Here is a 25,839-nt window from a genome sequence, read left to right as displayed (position 1 = left end):
TAACGAATGCTAATTTGCTTTTAGGGGACCGGAAAAAATTGTTTTGCTAGGAATAATTGTTAAGGAAAATCATTACGCTATGAATAAATGTTTTAGTTTAGAAAGCAATGAATTTGATAACCAACTGCAAAAGAAAATTACAAAATTCATCATTAAAATGAACCTAAATAACTTGATACAATGACTCTTAAGATTTGAAAACTGGTATAAAATGAGAGATTCTGATGGCAAAGAAAGATATATTGTTATTTTTGCTTAACACGTTAAGAAGTCATTCTCGTTCATTCATTTTACATTGTTCTAGACAGAAACTGCAAAGGAAATTTATACTCTCATTAACAATCAAGTACTACACATGAAATTGGAAGTGAAATTCGATCAGGGTTTATATTTAGAAGTATTACAGTAGAGCGTCGATTATCCGAAGTAATTGGGGGACATGGGTGTTCGGAAAACTGGTTTGTTCGGATAATCGAACTGTACTGTACTTCTACAGCCAGTGCCAAACCGACAGAAGTGTGCTGATTGTTGAAACACAGCGACTAGCGGCTTGGCCGGTCAGCAGCGCCTTATGAAGGCTCCATTAGAAGCAATGTTCCGCCAGCGGTGGCTCAGTGCGGCGACTACTGTGGGAAACTTGGTTTGGGAGTGAGGGGGATGATGGACGGTAGGGTGGGAGAGTAACAGGTGCGAGCGAGTACACAGTTCGGTTAAGCGGTCGTTCGGTTGACCGACGTTCGGATAATCGACGCTCTACTGTATATTACTTTTCATCTGGTAGAAATGAAGAAAAGCCCTAAAGAAATAATCAGAACGTTGGTAACCGTATTCGAACGTAAGACTTTCTAATTAAGTATAAGAATCCTAGAAAATAGCTTACACTTGCCTTGAACTAGTCATACAAGACTGTAAACATGCAGCATTGATATTAAATACTAAAAATGTAGACAGAACAGATCAATCATGGCATTTATACATTTCTTGGAGTAAAGTTTACAATAAATATCTGCCTTCTTATCGAAATTAGGTTGTAACTCCTAGATCAATTGAAGAGAACGATTTAAGGTTTGTTTTAAAATTTCAGAATGAATTTTCTCTGCTAATATGTACTAGCTGTACGAGAGGAGCTAAAATAACTCCTGTCCGTTATGAAGAGGTTTCTAAATCGTTTGGGTTAGACGAAACTGTCCGTGTCCGTATCTGAAAGTGTTTGAGAAAAGAAGGGTTCTCTCTTACAGTAATACATACTTTTTCCGGCACAAGAATGTTTCTCCGCGCTATTGAGGTGTCCGTTATGGGGGGTTTCACTGTATTTTTTATATGAAAGAATCATATTAGGTTTCTGCCTTTGTTTTTCCTTAAATGGTCTATCATACAATTGAAAGGTGTGAGGCAAGAACGTGGTAAGTCACTATTTTACTATTTGAAGAAATTAGAGGTTTTCTGCTGCACAATTCATTTTCAAAGTCGCGAAGCTGATTTTTCGCATAAGACTATACATGACGGGTTAAATGGACAAGGTTAAACGAAGTGGTATGCGTTGCCCTCTATTCAAAACGTAGCAATTGCAAAATTGTGGGTTACCATGTTCTTGCCACAAAGCGTTCAATTCATATGACATCTCTCACAAAACACAATTACTACAATCCACTTGCTTACACCTGTAAAAATTAAGTAATACATATATAAGGCTGCGTCTGTTCTACCATAGTAACAACATGGACATTATATGGCTAATTAGTAAATTAGTTCCATACATTGGTGCTGCCTATTTACCTGAATGAATGTTGCTCTCTTAGATCTATGGATGGATGCATTGACCACTCCTGAAGCTTTTCTTCGGTTTTCACTTCTTAATTTAAGATAATGTTTACACTTTTAAACAAGAAGCAGCAGTAAGACATTAAATTTTAATGCTGCACTAAAAAGTCAAAGAAGAAGTAACAGAAAGTTTGCTGTTTTCGTTAGAAACTGAAAGTGAAACGTTTTCGAACACAGTTGTACATACCTAGTTCAACATACCATACATTTGTTTCATAATAATGGTCTGCAGCGTTTTGTATCTCTAAGTTTACATGCTTTGCTTCCAATAGTAAGATATTCGTTTCTAATAACACAATCTGAGTTTTCAAAGTGAAATATTCATCCCTCAATGTGGATTGATATGGTCTCGCCCACATTATACTGCAACTCCACATCTCGATGTTCAGTGAGACAAAACCCAGTAATAAATCAACGAATAAATAATTAAATAAAAACTAGTTACCAAATAATTGTGTTACTTTCATTAAATTTACTTATTTGTGACTGGTTGTTTGGAGTTCTTTAGCAGGATACTATTTTTGACGGAGTCTACTCTTAAAATGGCGTGTGTGTGCGGTAACTCAGTGCTAAAGCGTGTACGTCTGGTGCATGGGGTCCTTGTTCGATCCGGCCAAGTAAATTTGTGGTGAATAATATCGTGTCCGCTGGTTTTCTCGGAGTACTCCCGCTTCCTCCCACTTTCTCATTCCACTTACTATTTTACGATCATTCAGTTGGTTTAGTCATCATCTTCCTTTGTGTAAAAGTTAAGATCGTGATAAGTTAAACTGAAATATTCATTTTATTTTCATTTCTTAAAATGAAACGCGAATCACTACCCTGCTTTATATGTCCCAGTCAAAGTTACAGTTATTTTTTGCTTTGTTTTGAATAAATTAACTTAAAAGGCATTGTTGTAAATACGGGAACAAATTAGCTGTTTCTTTTATCACTAAAACTTCCACTTCCGTCTCTTGAAGTTAAATGAATCTCTGACTTAAGTTTCCTGTTAACAGTTTTAATTATCTATATTTGATTTCTAACTCTTTCTTTTTGAAAAAATGACATACACCACTATAACTTTAATCCTCCATATCTGAAGAAGTACTACCATTGGAGATTGAATATTGGACTATGCATTCAAAAAAAAAAAAAAAAAAAAAAAAAAACGTGTATGCTGGGCGAATGGCCACAAGAGGAAACATTAATCTCCTTTTGCTACATGTTATAGTATAGAAAATAATACGATATTTTGTTGCGGTAATTGGTTAGGTATTAAAAACCTTTTTGATACAGATTACGTGCTTCTACTACGTTGCAAAACACCAAAAAGCTGAACAATAACGACATCCACATGTATCCAGAGTTACAAGTAGAAAATTAAAGCCCAAAAAGAAGAGAAAAATACAAGAATAAAATGAAAAGCATGATATTATCACAATATTTTTGGCATAACTGTGATTTGTGGGACGTTCTATGAGAACCTAAATCACTGCTGTTGATGTCGTTGGAACTGCATTATGGTTATGGTTTTCAGACAAGAACAATAAGAGTCTCGTTTATCAAAGCTGGAAGTTTTTTTTATCCCATATTGGGAAATAAACATACTTTTATCATGTCATTTCGCACAACATTGTTGTCCTATATATACTTTATTTGGTAAGATAGAATCATAACTTCTGACATTGCACTACGCTATATGATATTTTATTTTCCGAAAAAAAAACTTGTTTCTAAGTACTGAAGCTAGAAATTAAAACGTATTGTTTGTAATAAAATTTGCATGTTATCAAACAATAATCCTTATAGCAATTATACAAATAAGTAAAAAAATACATATTATTTAAATATGTCAGAAGTTCAAAAGTATAGCTGTGTTAGATAGTTGTCACTACACTTTAGTGCACTTTAAGCTTTATAAAATGCCTTAGACATATTCCATAGTTCATAGTAAAATTCTGCTTAATCTTTTACGTCAAGAAAACATTTCTCACAATAACATTAGCGTCTTATAGTATTTCACATGTTATTTGAACACGTACCATTAACGTTCTTTTTTTCTTTTTTTTTCGCGATTTCATGCATGTTACATTTCATACATACTTTAGAATGCTAAGATCTCACACATGCTTCATCATTAAATCTTTCTTTAATTATGTGTGTTTGTTTCAAGTTGAGGGGGCCGCGGTGGCTCACTGGTACAGCGATCACCTTTGGTGCGTAGGAACTCTGGTTCGGTCACAGCTAGCACTAACTGGGCTTTACTACTATCCCAAAATTGTTCAAGATCAACTGTATTTCAGTGGATTTCTTTTATCCTTCTTTTGATGGCTAATAAATTGGGAACGAAAAGTTTGAGCATCACAATATTTCATAAGAAAGTATATCGCCATGCTAAGTTTGATCAGAAGCGGATGACTTTCAGTGGTAGCATGCTATGTATAATATACTTCCTCCAAGTCCAAACTCAACTTCGATGGCCATTTACTCAGGAAACGAAGGCCTGTTCAGTATAGTATTTCATAAGCATACTAAACTCTTCAAGCTCTCCTAACATGCCAATTTTAATAAAGATCAAATGAGTTCCATTGATCACGTACAATATACATTATTCTTATGACTGTTTTTTTAAAAAAGAAAGATCACATGTAGTACTTAGAAATAGTGACTTTTATATTGGTTTACACTATTAATGTATTTGAAAGCTGCTAGCTAAATTTAAATACTTGCAACAATATCAAGATATATACCAAACGATAGATATAGAACGTAGATATATAGTCTTATAATTGTTTCATTCAAATTTAGTTTTCTATACTGTTGTATTTGCTAGTACAGGGCTCATTATGAAAGTAATGAGCATGATGCTACCCTGACTCAACAATCCACCGCAGCGCGCGTTGCCGGCGCGGAAAAAGTAGCGGGTGGTCTGTCCTTCCAAACGCGCCCGGAGTCAGTTTGCTGCCAGCAGTGACAGCGTGTGGATATCGATCTGCGTGAAGCACTTTTTTACAAGTTGTGACACGGCGCGATGGAGGGTTCGCTCGAACAACGCTACACCATAAAATTTTGCGTCAAGTTGGGTTTGAATGCTACGGAAACTTACCAGATGCTGAAAGAGGCCTACAAGCAGGAGTGTTTGTCAAGATCCCAGGTCGGAAAATGGCACAAGTCGTTCAAGGAGGGTCGGGAGGAGGTCGCCGACGAGCCCCGTTCTGGACGCCCAACAATGGCCAGGGCGGACGACAACGTTAACCATGTGCGTGAAGTGTTGCGCTCAGACCGGCGTGTGAGCATTCAACAAATCGCGGACACCCTAAACATGTCAACATTTGCGGTACATGGGATAGTGACCGAGGACCGGCAAATGCGAAAGGTCTGTGCGAAGCTTGTGCCGAAGGTGTTGACGAACGAACAAAAAGAACTTCGAGTTTTGCGCTGCAAGGAGTTGTTGGCATTGTGTGAAAGTGATCCGGAATTTTTAGACTCGGTCGCAACTGAAGACGAATCCTGGATGTTCGAGTACGATCCAGAATCTAAAAGGCAAAGTGCGGAGTGGCACACCTCATCCTCCCCCCCAAAAAAAAGGCGCACATGAGCAAATCCCGAATCAAAACCATGCTCATTGTCTTCTTCGACGTTCGAAGAATCATCCATTTCGAGTCTGTGCCACCAGGACAACCTGTCAACGCAGGATTTTATCTAGAAGTGCTCAAGAGACTGAAACGCAGGGTCGCCCGCGTTCGAAGTGACATCAAAGACTCAATGAAACTCCATCACGACAATGCACCAAGTCACATCTCTTTCACCGTCGTCGACTTCCTGACCCGGAGCAGAGCCCCAGTGGTCCCCCACCCCCCTATAGTCCTGACCTGGCTCCTAGTGACTTTTTTTGTTTCCCCGTTTGAAGAGACACCTCAAAGGAAAACATTGGGACTCCATGCAAAACATTCAAACCCATGTTACAAGGTTTTTAAAAGCCATTCCAGCCGAAGACTTTAAAGATGCTTTCCAGGCGTGGAAAACACGTCTCCAGAAGTGCATCAATGCAGAAGGAGCGTATTTTGAGGAATTTTAAGGATTTTTAACAATCGGAACAATAAAGTAGTTTTTCTAAAGCAATGCTCATTACTTTCATAATGAACCCTGTATTCTTTATCATTTTCAGTTATAACACGTTAAAGTTATTAATTAACTTTCTTCTTGTTAAACAAATGCCCGTTTCACACTATTAGAGGTACAGGTAAACTAAGTAAATTATGCTTTATTTTGAATGTATTGCTCACACCACTGCGCACACTCTCAGTATTTATTTTACTGTTTCAATTAGGAACTGAGTTCTTATACTGTGGTTCAGTCATAATGAGTTTAAGAACGCGATTCTTTGTGTTAATGGATGAAGTATAATGTTTTTTTTTTTGTTTTTGTTTTTTTGTACCAAACAGCATGTGCTAGTAGAGTGGATGCCCCTCTAATTCTTACATTTGAAGGTTGACCCCTCATCTTCTCCGTAACTTTACTATGTCCGTTTATTTAAAAAGGCACTATTTTTTAAACGAAGAATAATTCCGTAAGTCCTAATTTATAGTGCAAGAACGTACAGTGCTCTTCATATTAATATTTGTGTCATATTTTCTCTTTCAGATACACAGTGACATCATCTGGAGCTCTTCATATCAGAGAAATTACCTCAGAGGATGGATTTGCCAGATATTCTTGTCAAACTGTCCACAGACTAACTGGTGAAAGACGAGTGAGTCTTTCGGGACAAATTATTGTTCAAGGTACACATTTCTTTATATTATTCAACAAAGTAAAAGCCTGATTAATATGAAGTTTATTTTTTTATTAGTGCAGTTTACGTTCCTTGCGTTATGTAACTAATACCTATTTTCAGTTCCTGATTTATGATTTGTTGTATACAATATTTGTAATATTCTCAATGTTATCTTTCATTATAACGAAAATCTTGTTCTACGAAATTCATCTATGACACTCCTTTCAGGACCTGGAACCTTCGGTAACATAAATGGGTTTCAGGGGGCCGCGGTGGCTCAGTGGTAGAGCGTTCACCTCTGGTGCATGGAGTCCCGGATTCAAACCCTGATCCCGCCAAGTGAACTTTGTGGTGGACAAAGACCGTGTGCGTGGGTTTCCTCGGGGTTCTCCCGTTTCCTCCCACTTTCTTCATTACATCATTTCATTCATTTCTCATAATCACTGTCTCCTTTAGCCTAACCGACATAACCGTGCGAGGTAAAACTAAAACATTTCATTTCATTTCATTAACGGGTTTCACATTTAAGGGAAAGTCGGATAAAACGTGGTAGGCGGATAAAACCGGAACCTGGAATTTTGGTTATATATATTAGTGCTGTCATCTGTGTGCCAATGCATGGAATTAGTTGCAAACAGCCACCATGCCATTTGTAGTTTAAGGAAAAGCTGAGTAAGTTGCTCCTTTGTTCTTGTCGCTATGTTGAGGAACTTGTGTAGAAAAGTTTTGATTTGTCTTCCATCGATAATATACTCCTGTTTCTAACCACTGGGAGATTGACTTATGCAAAGAGACAACATATAATAACACCTCTTTCTGCTGTTATTTCATGTCTTGAATCAGAGTTTTGGTATTATTTGAGAGGTGCTAGGCCTGTGGTCCTGAGTAATGGTGTGGTAGGATAAAACCGGGACCTGAACCGTAGGACAAAACCGGATAGTACTTGCTTTTGGGCAACTCGTTTCGTAACGTGTGTACGGTGTCGAGAAGAAGCAGAAAAATCCAAGAAACAAGAAAAGAAAATCCAAAAGCGTAAACTGTTTAAGGACCTGGACTGAAAATCTGTCAAAACAAGATAAAAGGGAAGTCATTCATAGAATTCAAGAGTTCAACATCAGATGAAGATGACGAGGGAAGTGATGAATCATGTATCTTTTGTAATGAATTGCATGCCAATCAAAATCTAAAGAAGTTTAGATACAGTGCCTTAACTGTAAAGGATGGGCGTACGAAACTTGTAGCAATGCGAACGAACATAATGAAACTTTTATTTGTGATTTTTGTTCTTAGGCTTTACAAGGTCTAAAGCTATTTTTTCTATGTTATTGGTCTAATATAGTCTATCCCTCTATATTTTCCGTACTTTTTAAGCTCACATAATTTTCAATTGTATTATGGGTTACTCTGCTATTCTTAGAGAAATTTCATATTTTGTCATAAATGAAGACATGTTTATAATTATTTTTTACGTACCCGGTTTTGTCCGACCTGGTCAGACAAAACCGCATTTTTGCGTAACCTTTGAAAAAGTGTTCTTGCTCTCAAATTTATGAGCTTTTTCCACTGAAATAAAAAAAAAACATTTTTGTGTCATAACAAAACTATTTAATATTTGAAAGTTAATTCAAGCTATACCATCGATATAGATGCTGAGAAATAAGTAAAAACATTTTGCGGCTTGGTTTTGTCCGACTTTTCCCTACTTACACCTTTTGTTTCTTGAGAGCTGTAGGTAATTTTCAGGGCTAAGCTTGGGAAAAATCTATCAAAACAAATACGTAATTATTATAAAAAAAATTAGAGATGGTCACTTGCGGAATTTATACTTTCCGGAATCCGGAAAGTAAAATCAGAAAAATTCTTGAATTCGCAAAAATTCCGGATTTCTGAAAAATTCCTGAATTCGGAAAATTTTCTGATTTCGGGAAAATTCCGGATTTAGGAAAAACTATTTTCCTTTCCGTAATATGGTACTAAAATTTTTGTTCAAATGCAAACGAACAAATTTCCTTTTTGTAATCCTAAGAATGTATGATGCAAGTTTCGCTGAAACTTATATCCTAAAGTATACACTCCTCAATCTTTCCGTGGTTAATGAGATGTAACCTAACAGTATGATGTACTCCTAATATTTTATTTTTGTTTTACTGTGATATTGTTCAAAGGTACGACATATATCACATAGAGATAAACAAAATGACGTAATGAAGATAAGTTGTTATGCGTAGTTTTCGAGAAAATCGCGAGAAACGAATTTTTATGAAGCTAAAATATGCGTCACTTGTTGCCAATGTGATGCAATTGATAACTTTTATGCTGGAATATTATTATTATTATTATTGTTATTATTATTATTATTATTATTATTATTATTATTATTATTATTATTATTATTATTATTATTATTATTAGTTACGCACTGTAAAAGAAAAATATGAACCGTTAGGTAGCAGATTTTATCTATTGTTTTTTTATATTTTCTAACAGTAATGCACATACTACTTGTAAATACACAATGACTATCAAGGAGAATGGCATATTAAGGTAAGGAATACTCTGCAGACTAGCAATAAATAACAGACAAACAATAGTTGCAAATAAAGTAACTAACTTAGGCACATCAGGCAGCACATCCACATTGCGCACTATGTTCACAAGAATATAGGAACGCATTGGGAATCTAACAAAGAGCGTGTTGGCTAATTTTAATAAGGTGAGCCTGATGTATAAAGTTTTTTAAAGTCATATTATTACTCCAAGAGCTGTACGATGAGGCACTAACGTTAATATTAATGACACTAATGAGCACTTACATTGCCCTCACGGTTAACCTCATTTTTGAGATGATTCTTAGATGTGGGTCTGTTGGCATGCAGTTAGAAAACCCATATTAATTATTTTAAAAGCACACGTTGTCTGTGGAGTACTAACGATTTGCGTCACTATCGAACACTAACGTAGCACTAGTGATGTGTAAAGTCGAAATTGGGGTCTGACGTAAGTGGCTTGTCAACTTCACGGACATTATATTACCTTATTCATACAGGGTTTATGTCACCCGAGGCAAACATGAAATTCGGCGCCCCCTAATTTATATGTACATCTGTCTATCTATTGCCTTTTTAGGCGCCCCTCTAACCACACTCCAGGAGCACGTTTCTTCCCCCCTTAGTAGCAGCCTGCATTCATATATCTCTATATTTGTAAAAAGGTCTGACTGAGTGTGTGTTTGACTGACTGATCAACGTTCAGGCCAAACAGAATAAGCTAGAAACTTGAAATTTAGACAAGACATACAGTAGGTACCACTTGGAAAGGATTTTTAGAGATTCAACGGGGCAGTAGCAAAAGAGGGATGGCAATTACTTTCTTGAAAGGTCATATTAGTGTTACCCACGAACAAAGGTAACCACTTTGACCTAACCTCACGCCTACAAACTCATTTCGACCTCACGCCCACACCACCAGTCTGACCTCACGCTCACTCAACCTCACGCTCACATCATTCTAAGTCCGTGAGGTTGAGGTCGAGTGACAGTGAGTTCCGAACTCCTGAGCGCCGATTTCTTGAGTTCGGGCACAGCTCTTCCCGCTAGCCTTTTCGCTAGTACGCCTACCTTTGGTGCACAGGGTCGTGGGTAAGATTTGCGATATTTCGATGTATCGATCGATAGTTTGAAATGTCTGGATTTTTCGGTGTCGATTTTTCGATAGTTTTCAGTATTTACATAGTTTTCGATGTTTTCTTATTTTCAATATCAAGGTATACCGATACCACTTTCTCAACACAACGAAAGCTATTAATATAACACGACCTAGACTTTCAATACTCCAACGTTCTCTGTTTCACAGGATTACTACCTAATACAACCAAATATGACAAGCACGTCGATTTATCACGATCACCAAAGTGGGATTTACAATATTGTAATATTAGTTCGTACGCCCGTACGACTTTTGCTTCACACGCGAACTACTAAATGCAAGTGAATTATTGAATTCCGTTTTCTGGGATCGATAGCTAAAATAATTATTTCGAAAAGTTCGTTAACGAAGATGATTTACCCATGGGTTAGGTAGAAATTAGCCATTTTCGGTTTAACATTGATTACTATAGAGCTAAGACAGTAACATATAGCGAGACATGGTTTCTTGCAATTGATCCAGCGTCCCAAGAAGACCTTTCATCTCCATCTTTAACAATGTACTAAAATCGGAAGTGATATAAATTTACTACAACTTTCAGTCTCAGTATTGATCTACATAGATCAAAAACTATAAGAAAAAGATAGTGATATATTTAAAAAAAAAAAAAAAAAGAATCGATTTAGTTTTCCAAGAAAAGTTCTCACATTCACTCTTAACCTTCTATTCAAACTGAAAATGGCAGAAAGCAACCACGTCCGGTTCTAACGTTGATCACTATAAAGTAAAAACTATAATAGAGATAAGCGTTTTTTTAAATTAATTAAACATCCCAAGAATACCTTTAGTTACCATCCTTATCTTTCCACCGAAATCGGAAATGATAGAAGTACATTACAATTTGCGGACTCAATACATATTGCAAAAAAGGTAAGAACTAGCGAGGAGTAGGTTTTGGAATCTAATTAGGGATCTAAGAATAGTTGTCATCTCTCGTAACCTTCATTCTAAATGAAATCTTTGAGTTTAACGTCCCACGGTTACGCCGGTTAGGCCAAAAGAGACGGTAATGTTGAAATAATGGATTAAATAGTGGAATGAAGAAAGTGGTAGGAAACAGGAGAACCCCGAGAATACCCATGCACACGGTGTTTGTCCACCACAAAGTCCACTTGGCGTGGGCTGGGATCGAACCCGGGTCCCTACACGCCAGAGGTGAACGCTCTACTACTGAGTCACCGCTTATGTTTAGCAGAAAGCTTATGTTTGAAAGCTTATGTTTAGCAGATTGTAGAAATATATGTCTCAGGAAATATATATATATATATATATATATATATATATATATATATATATATATGTGTGTGTGTGTGTGTGTGTGTGTGTGTGTATTAATCTATTTTTATGCCTGAGACGATAGGAGCCAAAATATTATACAATTTTCCAAACTCTAATGCAACGTAACTATTTCAATTCGGTCACAGAGGACCTAAAACAAATTGAAACATTAATGAAAGTGAGATATAAATTATGATAATGTAAGCGAACATACAATAGAAGATTGGTTCTAAAAATTCTGTTGTACTCTTTAAGGATAGGGAAGATCACTAACGTCGTTCGGTTGTTGGACACTACGAATTAAAGCTGATCCCCGAAGCTGTTCTGCGGAAAACGACATGAGAAGTTGCAAAGAAACTACGTGTTGATTATTCGATTGTAGTATGGCATTTTGAGAAACTAGAAAAGGTGAAAAGATGAATGAATCGATCAAGAACCAAAGAAATCGATGATTTACATCTGTTTACTTTGGTGCCACTTATGAGCGACGAAAGCGATACATTTTTCGAACATATTCACACAGCCAAAGAAAACTAAATATTGTACGGTAAGCGACATCTCCTATCCGTGTTTTAACTTATGTGACTAGTCAACCTTCATCTCGGTATTGTCAAAATTCAGCATATATCAATAGATACCAGCATATATAAGAAATCACAACTAGGCTTAAACAATGCATACACAACAAGCCTACACTACTTGACTCATAACAGGTCAAGTAATCAAACCTATACTACCGGTACTTGTTTCGGGGTATCAAGTTATCAAACCAATACCATCCATCAACTGTGGCCTCTTTCGCTCCTCCCTGTTTCTCTTGCCACCACATGTACTAGCACGTTCTTCATGATGCAGTTCCTTTGAAGGTAATGCTCCAACCAGTTTCTCTTCCTCGTTTCTATTACACCTAAAATTGTTCTTTTCTTTCCTACTGGTATTTCTAACTTTCTCATTTGTTTCCCGTTTGATCCAGCTAATTTCCTACATTCTTTATCGAGCACATATTTGCCAAAGCGGAAAATGTTCCCTAAATACCTAAGCTCACTATTTTCAGCAGATGCACAAATTGGGTAACATTCTATCTACATGAATATTATATATGTCGATTACAGGAAACCGCGTCTCGACTGTATAGTGATTAACGTTAAAACCGGAAATGGTTGATTTGTACCGCTTCCGGTTTGAATATTACATTCATTAGGGAACTGGATTCTTGACTCTGTACATCGTGGCCAAAATTGATGGTAATCCATCAGATAGTTCTTGAGACTGTTTGTTTCCCTGTCGGACAGAATGAATATAAGGCTATAGAGTTTTGGTAAACTAAATTCGTTAATGCTTGATGATGGAAGAAATACAAGAAAGGGAAGCACGGGAAAATTTGCAAACACAATATTAGCCATCGAAAACCCGCATGACCTGTGTTGGAATACCATAGATGAAAACTCTACCACAGAGTCATCAATCACCCTCTTATTAGTTTTATTATTATATTAATATAAATTAATGAATGCCTGCTTATGTTAATTATTGAGCAATTACACTGTATCCTTCGTAAAGTCAAGAACTATAAATTTGTATTTAACGTATGTAGGTGTGATGACAATACGCGAATGTTATCAGAATGGTTGTGGAAGGTTTGCTTTGAAGGTTTCCTTCATTGTCTTTCGTCTGGTTAGAAAATAGTTTGCAGTGCTTTGGAACAGCTGCAGGTGGGAAAGTGATGTTTAAGATAAGACATACTGGTGCCATTTTTGTGTGTGAAAATAACAACTTCCTCATAAATCAGTAAATAATAGCAGTAGTAATTCAATGCCTAAGTGATAAGACATATCTAACTACAAGTAACTAATACAAGTTAGAGTATATATTCATTATGGTGTTTATATATTTATTTATTTATTTATTTATTGAACAAATTCCCAGATACAGCATAACTTTGCCATTTTACACAGGGACATGCTAACAAAAGAAAGAAAAAAAAACAAGTTAACAATAACAACATAGAAAAAAGAGTGTAAGAGTAAAACTATTCCGTCAAAGCTCGCTTAATTGCTCTTTCAAACACTGGGTAGCTCGAAAATATGTCCACATCAGATGTTACTTGATTATAACAGTTTGGTATTCTATAAAAAAGAGACCTCTGTATAACAGCCAACCTAGGACGGGCAAGATGGAATAGGTGGGTATTCCGGGTGATGCGGGAAGGGACACGTAAGGATAGTTCCTGAAGTAATATTTCCGATCTTAAGTTTCCATTAACTATTTTATGTAGATATTTCAGGTCAGAGATAGTTCTGCGTACTTCAGGAGTCTGAATATTAAGATGTTGCAAGAGTTCCTTCTTAGACAATATTCGAAGTGCAGGAACACGAAAACGGACTATAGCAATGAAGAAATTGAGAACAGAATCAAGTCTGGAGAGATGTGTAGGTGCTGCCATGGCCCATATGGGAGAGCAGTATTCGATCTTGGGCGCTATTAATGTCTTATAAAAAGTTGCTAGTGAAGAAACAGTGCGTAGTTCGGTGAATCGATAAAGAAGTCCCAACATGCGCATTGAATTCTTTAGTATTGAGGAGATGTGGTCAGAGAATGTGAGTTTTGAATCAAAGATGACACCAAGATCATTATGACTAGCAGAATGTGTGATAGGGGAATCGTTGATATGGTATGTGGAGGGAACAGGAGACTTTTTCAAAGTAATAGTAATACTGTCACATTTCTTACTGTTGAGTTTCAAGTGCCACATTTCACACCAGCCTGTAAGGTAATTTATGTCTTCCTGTAGAGCAGTTGTGTCATGGAGACACGATATTTCTCTGTATAACTTACAATCGTCAGCAAAAAGCAGAAGGCCACTAGGTTGAGCTGATAAGTGCGTGTAGAGATCATCCATATACAGGACAAACAGCAGAGGTCCAAGTACACTCCCCTGAGGCACCCCTGAGATCACGGGTTGGGGGTTAGAAGTCGCCCCTGAAAGAACAACTCTCTGTTTACGGTCCTTCAAGTAGCTTATGATTAGAGAGAGAAATTTGCCATGTACATTAAATCTATTGGAGAGTTTATGAAGAAGATGAATGTGACAGACAGAATCAAAGGCCTTCGAGAGATCAAAATAGATAACATCTAATTGAGTATTGTTATTCATACATTTGACTGCACAGGAAAGAAGAGTACTTAAGTTTGAGAGACTTGAGCTTTTCGGTAGAAAGCCGTGCTGAGAACTATGGATGTAAGGTGAGGTGAATTTAAGTAGCCTGTCTTTGATTATTTTTTCGCAGATAATTGATATTACAGAAAGAAGAGATATTGGCCTATAGGAGGATACATGATCTTTAAGTCCTGATTTATATATTGGGGTCACGTGAGCTAGTTTCCAACTGGTGGGATAATACCCTTCCTTGAAGCATCTATTGAATAAGATAGATAGAGGAACCGTAATAACTGAAGCAGTTTTGTTGAGAAAGAGAGGACTAATTTTATCAGGTCCAAGTGATCTGTGTGGAGATAACGATAGCAAGAGAGCCAGAACTTCGCCCGGGGTGGTAGAGACATTGGATAAGGTGTCCGACTAGCTAAGGAATGACAATTTCAGAATTTTTACTTTCCGGAAAGTAAAATTGGAAAAATTCCGGATTTTTTTCGAAATCAAGATTATTTTCGAACTCCGGAATTTTTCCGAAATCCGGAATTTTTCTGAATTCCGGAATTTTTCCGAAATCCATAAAGTAAAATTTCAGATTCCGGAAAACAAATTTTCCGGTATCCGGATTCTGAAAAATTTTGTTCATACCTAAAAAATGTTTGGAATGTTTAAGTATTGTTTTCAAATTTTCTATGAAAAAATAGTAATATTAAAAAGCACTAGCTTATGATACGTTGCAGAAGCAGCATTTGCAATATCACAGTTACATACGTAAGTGCAAATGTTTTCTACCCAGGTACTCTTGATTAGTATGCAAACAATATTCAGGAAATGTGAATAAAAAAGTTCCCTCAAGTTATGTTTTTTTTAAAAAATATTTATTAATTTAACTACATTCAATAATAAATAATTCTCTTTTATTTTTCTTATCCTTCTTCTTTTCTTTTTAGAAAAACAAAATGAGCAATCACTATCAATATACGTTTATGTTATTCATATAGAAAACTTCAAAACCGAAATATCGGGACAGGGGTGGCCAACAGTAGAGTCCTTACTTCTGGTGCATAGGGTCCCTGGTTCAATTACATGGCTAACAGGGCCGGTCCTAAGCCGATTGGACAGATTGCTCTCATTCGGGCCCCCGCGCTAGTGCCGTCTCCTCTACTCTCCAGTGCCCTTTTAACAGCATATTTGGCCCCAGAGCAAACAAGTGTATTGTGGTCACTATGACTAAATTTTGCTCCTAATATCTACATGTAATTAAGATATGGCATTCTGTTCGAGGGGCCCCCAATGCTTGCAGGGCCAAAGGCCAAGTGACTATGGTAGCGTTAAGATGTTTGCTACTCTCCGTTGTCAAGTACATACAACATATTGCAATACAGGTACATCCATGAACTCCACAAGGGAGGATATGGACTCTTCCTAACAAGTAAATGAATAGTTTGCATTAAGTTTCCGGGCATAAGCAAATAGTTTCTGAATTTCATGCTGCAGAGTTTCTTTATTTTTTTACGTTTACAACCTCTGTTGTAAAAATAGATATTATGTCCAGGAAGTATTCTGCATACCTCTAACCCTCCCCAAAATTTTCTTACACACACCCCTGGTCGTAAAACTATTGTTTTCTTTGAGTTTGTGTAAAAATGCATATCATTATTTTGAGTGCACACCTTTTTTTTTATTTTGAACATCCCACTATGTAAAAGGTCCTGGAGTTCTTACTGACTATGTAATGTGATACCACCGTGAATACTGAGATAGTACTAAATAAATCAGCATCAGTGCGATTTTTTTTGCATATCCTTGTTATAGCTATATCAAAAATACAAAACCAGAGGACAAATCTTCGCCTTCTTCTGCGAAAAATCCTATGGATGTATTTTTAAAAAAAATCAAGTCAGGAAAACCGAATATATACACACAGAGCCCGAAGTATGTTGCTTTGGCATAAAAATATGTCAAACCGTTCGTAATAGGGCACACACACATGTTGTAATGATATGACGAGAATGTCACACTAACGACGTTGGTATATCACCATGATGCTTAATATGTCACTTTGACATACGAATGTATGTCAAACATTTTGTCCGTATTATGACTTATTGTAAGTCAAAATGACACACCAGAGTGGTCATATACTTTCTCACATACTAGAATGCTCTCTAGACATACAAAGTAGAATAGTAAGATGATTTCCATTTATGTCATTTTGATATGAGGAGCAGTCAAATGAAAACCGAACAACCTCTCTAAAATACATTCCTCGCAAAAGTGGTATAAGACATTGGGCGAGAATCGACTTGCACTGATGTTCGTCCTTCTAGGAATCTCTTATGACACTCCTGCACACTTGTCACTGACATATAGTATTCGCCATACACAGTAGCCAAGCGACGATGTGTTTCGCGTGTTACAACCCTCAGTCACCAAGAAACGAACCACGCCTCTTTGCTCTGCTGGACGAACACACTTTTCGCTACGGTCATCTACAGAGTAATAAACAAACCGTGTATATGTGAGTTGTCACTATGCATTTTTCCTCCCGGAGAGATGGGAGTATTAGCCCAGTAAATAAAGGACCGCGAGCTGAAATAATTTAGAAAAAGCTGAAAATTTCAGGATTTGTTTCTCATGTGATCTTAAATGAAATATCAAAAGTCCCCTAAAATCCCGTGTGCGCTTCATCCTCAAAATGGCGGCCAAAGATGGCGGCCGTCCGGAATGCGCCTGTCTCCCGATTTTAGCTTGTAACTCTGAGACTATTTAAGATATCCCAATTCTGTAAAAGCACTTTTGTTCTAGAAGCTCTAATCTATGACTTTTCTTAATACTTCTTTCTCGTAAAGTTTGACACAAAGCCACCGTTTTCCATTAAAGTATAAAGTGATACCTTTTGAAAGTCCTGTTCTTGGATTGGTTGTAGAAAATCTCTAAAACCGTTAGGAATTCGCAAACAATGCTCGGAATAGTTTAGATTGAACATTTAATTAGCTTTGTTTTTAAAAAAGAATAATCCAAATCGGAATACAATTAGTCGAGAAATTCGACTTTTTTAAAAAATATAGGTGGACAGAGCTGCTTTGTTGTCACCCAATTGTCCATATTGTGTTCCTTTAAATCTCCTTTTTTTCTTTTTAGTAGCAGAAATAATGTATATATATAGGGTATATATATATATATATATATATATATATATATATATATATATATATATATATATATATATATATATATATATATATATATATATATATTCAGTAGACTCGCCCTTAACATCATTGGCGTAACAGCTGGTAGTCTATATATTATTATATTCTAAACATACATAAATTTTAAGCTAATGTGGTTCATAGTGGTATGAAAGTAAACAGCAAATCCCTGCCTTCTTATCTCAAAGAATGAAGCAAAGAAGAAAAGAAAAGCATATCATGTCTAAAAATAGAAGCATCAACAATGCATTCGTATCGCGTCTGCCTAGAAAGAAAGAATTCCTTCATTGGAAAAAGTTACTCCCGAGGATCCACAATTAATACATTTTTTTGTTGAAAATGTAACTAGAAGTAAGAAAGGTGATTCAAATATGTTATCCCGGATGCATATCATGATCTGCCATTCAATTATTTCAATGTGTCGGCCTCGTACGTTTATATCACCAATCCATCTAGCAATTGGAGTTTACTGTTTGCGATACTATAGATTTCGTCAATATATAGATAGATATACTTGCATAGTTTTGGAATATCAGCCAGCTACACTGAAGTAAGAAGATATGAATATTCTAGAATGTGTTCTATTATTCCAATCCAAACCGATCATTCTCGAAATTTGATTCAGTTTGTTTTTGATAATGCAGCGAGAACATTAGATGGTCACGGTACTTTACACAATATGGGAGGAATTAAAATATGCACACCTAAAATAAATAGACAAGATTTACGTATAGAACGTGCTGCACTGCCTTCAGCAGTTATGGTATCCGCTCTTACTAGAAGGAATATTAAATTTTATAACAAACCAACAAACAATGAATTTTTAAATATTGAAACAGAGTTTGATACTGGCAGAAAATATGATAGTACAAAATCTCCGATATGCTAATTTTCACGATGAAGTTTGACTTCTCATGCATCTCATAAAAGATTCACCTAAGTCAGGGTGGAATGGTTTCATGCTCACTATCACTATGACCACCGGCAGTTTGAAATGAGCAGCATAACTGCAGTTCCTTTCCTCAACTGGAAATCATAAAATTTCTGTACAATTTACACTTCCTTTCTATTTACTTGTGACGAAAGCAAGAAGGCAGGATGGGATTCTTGTATCTTTACTTTTGAACAGTTTCTGCATTGGAAGGCAATGGAAATAAAACATCTGCTCAACAAGATAGTGATTTAGCTAAATTAGTTGTCAGACAGGGGGGATTTCACCTTCTAATGTCATACTTAGATGTCGTTGGACATATTATCTGGTACTTTAATTAGAACTTTGGGGCTTGTTGTATGCGCAAAATACTGTGGTACACATGTTAAATGGAACTACATATGCAAGAGCACTGACCGGTGAGATCACTAAGCACTTTTTGACTTATGTAGCACCATCAACAGATTTGCAGTTTAGTTAGGGACCTTGAAGAGAGTAATATATGTTTCAGTATCTATGAGTTGACCATAGGTACAAAAACCGTAAACGACTTAAAGGATAATCCAGGCATTAAAATACTTATGACCTATCTAGCCGAGTCAAAGCTGAACTGTGGGTTCAAAGTTTGGAACAAGTAAGATTAATAATACTTTATATTCGAGCGGAGCGCCCTGGAGACTGGGACTTTCATATTTATACGGTGAAATGCATGATTCCAAACTTTTAAGCAGCAGGACATTTGAACTATGCGAAATCTACACAGTTTTATCTGCAACAGATGGAAGAATTGGGAAATAAACTGAAACCAGCAGAACTTGAAAAATACTTTGATGTGCGAAGGAAGGATTGCTTTTGAAGTGGAAGTGCAACAGATATGGTAATTGAACAGAGTTTGATAAGGGCAATGAAAGCTTCCGGAGGATTGAGCTATGGGCGGGATATTGGCTGGCTCGGTCTTATCTTTTCCAATTACAATGGAAGTGAGTGAAACCTTAGAAAGTTTCTGTGAAAAATGATCGTCAGTGTCTGAACAGCATGTAGAAACTAGACCTTTCGGTCAGGAGACAAATGATCAAGACATCAGAAAACTTGAGCAAGCACCCTTTTTACTGAACTCTGAAAATAAAAGACGTTTGATTGATTTCTTCAAAACCCACTTTAACTCTCCAAGCATTACAGTGTACGAAGTTGAAAGAGATGCAGATGCTCTGATTGTCAGCAGAGCTATTAATCTAAGTAAATAAAACACTTTTGTTGCTGTAGTAGTAGGAACTGACTCTGACGGCCATCTTAATTGCTCGAACAGTTCCAGACACTACAGTGTACTTTGTGAGGCCGAAAACAAACAAAATTGAATAGAAATGCTTTCACATTGGCAACATCCAACGGAAACTAGAGTCACTGAAGGACATCTTTCACAGGGTGTCTTCATGCTATCACAGGGTGTAACACATCATCATTTTTTTTTTTTAACAAAGGCTACCATCAAAATTCTTCAGAAGTAGCAAGAACTATCTAAAGCGGTCACAGTCTTCCACCAACCCAATTTAGATCCCCAAACAGTCATTAAAATAGGAGAAAAATTGGTTACGCGGTTGTATGAAGAACACAATCAAATTTCTTTAGACGAACTTTGATATAAGCCTACAACAGGATAATGACAAGAAAACTATCCTCAAAATTCAATTTGGAAAATTTCCCTCTTACAAGTGCTGCTGCCTCTCAACACAGTGTGTGTGTTTACCTTCAAGTACACCAATGATTGGGGAATTATTTGAACCGAACAAAATGGGGATGGCAATTAATAGAAGGGAAATTGTTTCTAGTGGCAATTAATAGAAGGTAAATTGCTTCCAGTGCAATAAAATTGAAAGCTGATCCTGACAATCTGCTGAACCTTGTATCTTGCCCATGTAAGATAAGAACACAGAAACACTGTGACAGAAAATGTGAATCTAGAAAGGCAGGACTGACTTGTTCCAAACTCTCTTTTAATTGTCGGGGAAATATTTGTCCAAATATGTTAATTCCTGAAGACTCTGAAGACCATGAAATTTTCATGTATTAAAGAAGGTAGGTGTAATACATATTTTTAAAACTTTTTTACTCCCTTTTTGACTATTTACAATGAAGAATCTACTTTACAAGGGAGTTCAAATAAGATGTAAAAACGGATACTTAATTTTCAACAATGGTGGCTCGTTGGTATGTAATCAGTGAGGCACACTACATAACTGTAAGTTTGGTTGTGTGTCTACAAGTAGATTCAATGCAAATTGACCATTTGGTATCCTTATGAATATACAACCAAATTTAGTTATTCCGTGTGCACCACCGGTTTCATAACAACTATCCGCCACTGTTTTCAATGTATTTAAAATTATATTACTCTTAACAAAATTTACAGAATAGGGCTTTTATTTTTCATAATAAAAGTGCTTTTTACAGAATTAAAATATAATAATCCATTTTTTTTTGGGGGGGGATATCGGAAAAGTGTCCTCTTTGGTCGCCATTTTGGTATGAAATTCACATAGGTTTTATGACAGTTTTGAAATTTCAGTTTGGAATCCACGGCATGAATGTCATAAATCCAGCACAACTATGAATTAAGAAACTTTAGGTGCTGGACTATTAGCGATTAATTTTTATCCAACTACATTTAATTTAAAACATCGAATTTCTCGACTAATTGTATTCCGATTTAGGTGATTCTTTTTTTTTAAAACAAAGCTAATTAAATGTTCAATCTAAACTATTCCGAGCATTGTTTGCGAATTCCTAACGGTTTTAGAGATTTTCTACAACCAATCCAAGAACAGGACTTTCAAAAGGTATCACTTTATACTTTAATGGAAAACGGTGGCTTTGTGTCAAACTTTACGAGAAAGAAGTATTAAGAAAAGTCATAGATTAGAGCTTCTAGAACAAAAGTGCTTTTACAGAATTGGGATATCTTAAATAGTCTCAGAGTTACAAGCTAAAATCTGGAGACAGGCGCATTCCGGACGGCCGCCATCTTTGGCCGCCATTTTGAGGATGAAGCGCACACGGGATTTTAGGGGACTTTTGATATTTCATTTAAGATCACATGAAAAACAAATCCTGAAATTTTCAGCTTTTTCTAAATTATTTCAGCTCGACACCCTTTTTGGTCCTTTATTTACTGGGCTATATCGAATATTAAGAACAATGCTGTCAACTTTTACAAGGAATGTGTTTTAGAGAGGTTGTTCGGTTTTCATTTGACTGCCCCTAATATGCACTGCTTGGATAATCTGTTGTTTAATTGATGTGCAAAATATAATTACTGCTATTACTCCTTTATTAATACTACTATTACTATTAGCACAACTATGTTAATATCACTGCTGCTTTTACTTCAACTATTACTATACGAATACTAGTATTTTACTATTTACAAAAACATTACCCTAATTATGGTCGAAAATACGTTCCAGTAGTTTTGATTTAAAATGACATTTTTCTCTGAGAAGTTCAAACGGCATTGGGTGAAGACGGAAATCACATTTTAGAAAATAGAATCTTTGTTTAAATTGCTATTTGCCTTAATTATAGCTGTAATGAAATGAAATTGCTAGAAAATCTTTCCGGAGCGTACTTATGGGGTGGGGACAAGTTCTGTATTTTAATTGATATGCGCTTTTACCAAATGCAGAAAAGGATGTATTACATGCTTGAAATTATAATACAAAGCTGAGTTTCATATAAAAACCACGAATAAAAAGCAACAGTATATTGCAATTGTTCAACGCATTTTTATATGCATACCAAATGTAGATAACAGAAATGTACGTATTTGGAATTAAACAATACAAATAAAACTCAGTTTCATATTTTAAGAAATAATTTTAATATATATTTTGTTGAATTGTAGAATAAATTTACACTTGCACCAAATGCAGAAACATATATTATATGATTGAAATAATAATACAGAGCTAAATTTCATATAAAACGATGACCATTTGCAGAGAAAAATATTATATAAATTTAAGTTTCATATAAAAACCAAGAATAAAAACAGAAGCATATTTCTATTGTACAAAGTGTTTTTATCTGCATTTTAGCTGCGATATTCTTGTAACTAAGGCAGACAAAAGATAACTGCACTTATTTGCAATTAGTAGGAATAAAACTCAGTTTCATACTTAAAAATAATTAAAAATATTCTTTTTTGTAGAACCAATTTACACTCTTAACACAGAGCCAAGTTCCAAATAAAAACCATGAAGGAAAGTACATTCCTATTGTACAACGAATTTGTTATCTACGTTTTACTTAAGACATTCTCGTACTAAACGAAGACAAAAAAGGAAAGTACGTATTTCAAATTAAACAAGACAAACAAAGCTAAGTTTCATATTTAAAAAATAATTTTAAGAAAAATATGTTCTAAAATAATTTTCTTACATTTATTCTAAATAATTGTTTGTTTCTATTTCTTCCGTGTTTATTATTTGGATCAATGACTTGAGATTCGGAAACTGAATTACCGAGGCGGGCTATTTAAATGAAGGACAATGCATGCAAATCTTTTGTGAGTTTTGCATCGCTGAGTGAGTATTTCACCTGTAAATTTTGTATTGTTTTGCAATTTGGTGATTTTTAGTTAATAATTGTGGATTCAGAAACTAACAAGAGTTGTGACTAAAGTTGCAAACTGTTTGGTATTAGTTTAGATTACACATCTAGTTACAGCACTTGTGATTACGAACTTTGATAAATAGCCGCTTTCAAACTTAATATTGGAAGCAACGTTTGATGTTTAATTTGGTGATATTTCGGAGGTCTTAACTGATTTATTCATAAAGTCCCAAATGTGGAGAGTCTTGAATATTTCCATAAGAGTCGCTAAAGAACGATCAGCTGAAATCCTTGGTCAGCAATGGAAAACTTACACAAATACAGTGAAACCTCCCTTGACGGACACCTCTATAATACGGACAGATTTTTTTGTCCCGGCAAAAATATATGTTCTCTTACAGAACAAAACCCTTCTTTTTACGGACACTCTCAAATACGGACGCGGACAGTCCTTTTTTTCCCCCAAACGTTTCAATAACCTCTTCATAACGGACAGGAATTATTCTCGGTTCCGCTATAGGCCTATATTACAGTAGGCAAAAAAAAAAAAAAAAAGTCTTTTCCTCACAAGTGTATAAATCATGAGTCTAGACCTGGTAATCGTCAAACAGAACAGCTTCAGACTGTACTTGAAATTATCCTTTTTTTCTGTCCACAATAAACTGCTTTCTGGTGGAAATCCTAGAAAACCTTCATAAGCAGTAACACTCATACAGGGTCGGTCGTATGGCCAAGAATTCTTCTCGAAAGATCTCTTCCTTAACAAATGTAGTCCTTTTTCCACTGAGCCTTTCAACTTTCCCGATAATTTCATAGATAACAAAACAGTGTTTCACAATAACATTTTCAACGAGCAATGGTTCCTCTTACTTTTTTGGAAAAGCAACATTTTTCTTTTATTTATGATACTGGAACACGTCTGGGTTGGAGTTTTCCCGGCTTCCTTTTTCACTTTCTCTAACCAGGGATGATATCGAAACTGCACCTTGAATTGGGAGACATTCTATATATTTCCTGATAGGACTTCTCGAGCAAGTTCCAAAACAGGTGTTCGTTTCTTGCCCGGAAGTGACCCCGCCTTTGCAGGGGCTAAAATATATAGAACATTTTGACCTGTTTTCTATAGCAGGTGTACATAAAGTACGCTGCTACCCCTAAAAGTTGAAACCTATGCTAAAACGCGAAAATACCTGTTTCATCATTGTAAAAGCATAATTTAACGAAGTGAAAATATTTGCCCCAGGGTCTCCGCAGGGTCCCAGGTGGGGTCCAACTAAAAATTTCCAATTGAAAAGAGGGACAAGTAGCATATCGTTTGAAAGCTAGTGTTAAAAAGGAAAACGATAAAAGAAGTCTCACAGCTCTAATCAAACTCTGCGCAAAATGGCGGAGGATTCAAAATTCGAAAACAGTCTGCAGCTAACAGTGCATGGCCACCACTAGAATTCCAAAACTGTGATACAGGTGTCAAAATTCTAAAACACGTGTTTCATTATTTGAAAAGTTCTATTTATCGAAAGGACAATGTTTACCCCAGGGTCCCCGCAGGGTCCCAGGTGGGGTCCAACTCAAAATTGGCAATTGTGGACAAACACCGTGCTCGTGGGTTTTCTTGGGGTTCTCCCGTTTCCTCCCACTTTCTTCATTCCACCATTTCACTCATCTCTCATCATCACCGTCTCCTTTAGCCTAACCGGCATAATCGTGGAACGTAAAACCTACAGATTTCATTTCAAAATTTGCAATTGAAAAGAAAGGCAAGTAGCATATCGTTTGAAAGCTAGCGTTAAAAGAAAAACGATAACAGAAGTTTCACAGCTCAATGCAAACTCTGTGTGAAATGGCGGAAGATTCAATATTTGAAAAAAGTGGATGTCCACCACTAGAATTCCAAAAGTGTGATACAGATGTCAACATTCGAAAACATGTGTTACAGTATTTAAAATGTGCAATTTATCTAAATGAAAATGTTTGCCCCAGGGCCCTCGTAGGGTCCCACGCGGATTCTACCTCAAAGTTTTTATTTGGAAAGGCTTCAAAAAGTATATCGTTTATAAGATATCGTTCTTCAACTTTTTGACGGCCCGTCTGGTAGAAGCAGTGCAGAAGATACGGCTCGGTCGAATGTTGTTTGCTGAAGCTTGGCTTTTGATCTGGTCTATTTGTGAGAGTCACGTAAGTCACACGCCACGGTCGTCGCAACGTGGTAGCTGCCGGGACTGTATCTTTGTTATGCAGGTATGAGAGCCATGTGCATGACGATCACTCTACGGCGTGATATTGAGGTTTGAGTGTCTCGTGGAGGGGGCGGCCATGCTATTGTTCATGAAGAAGTGATAAAAGCACAGTGGTTGGAGACACCAACTGCACT

The 25,839-nt window shown here is 36.3% G+C and overlaps 1 protein-coding gene across 1 annotated transcript in view; it reads left to right on the top strand.

The window, feature by feature from the left end:
• LOC145672658 (cell adhesion molecule Dscam1-like) overlaps positions 1–25,839 on the top strand; it is a 439,482-nt gene that overhangs the window by 218,018 nt on the left and 195,625 nt on the right. Inside the window, exon 4 of the mRNA XM_081741822.1 lies at positions 6,448–6,587. Within this exon, the coding sequence (XP_081597948.1) occupies positions 6,448–6,587 (140 nt within the window). The remainder of the gene's footprint in view (positions 1–6,447; positions 6,588–25,839) is intronic.

Source organism: Thermobia domestica, chromosome 16, assembly GCF_964235325.1.
Source record: "Thermobia domestica chromosome 16, izTheDome1.hap1.1, whole genome shotgun sequence".
In the NCBI taxonomy this organism is placed as follows: domain Eukaryota; kingdom Metazoa; phylum Arthropoda; class Insecta; order Zygentoma; family Lepismatidae; genus Thermobia; species Thermobia domestica.
This window is presented reverse-complemented; position numbering and strand designations above follow the sequence as displayed.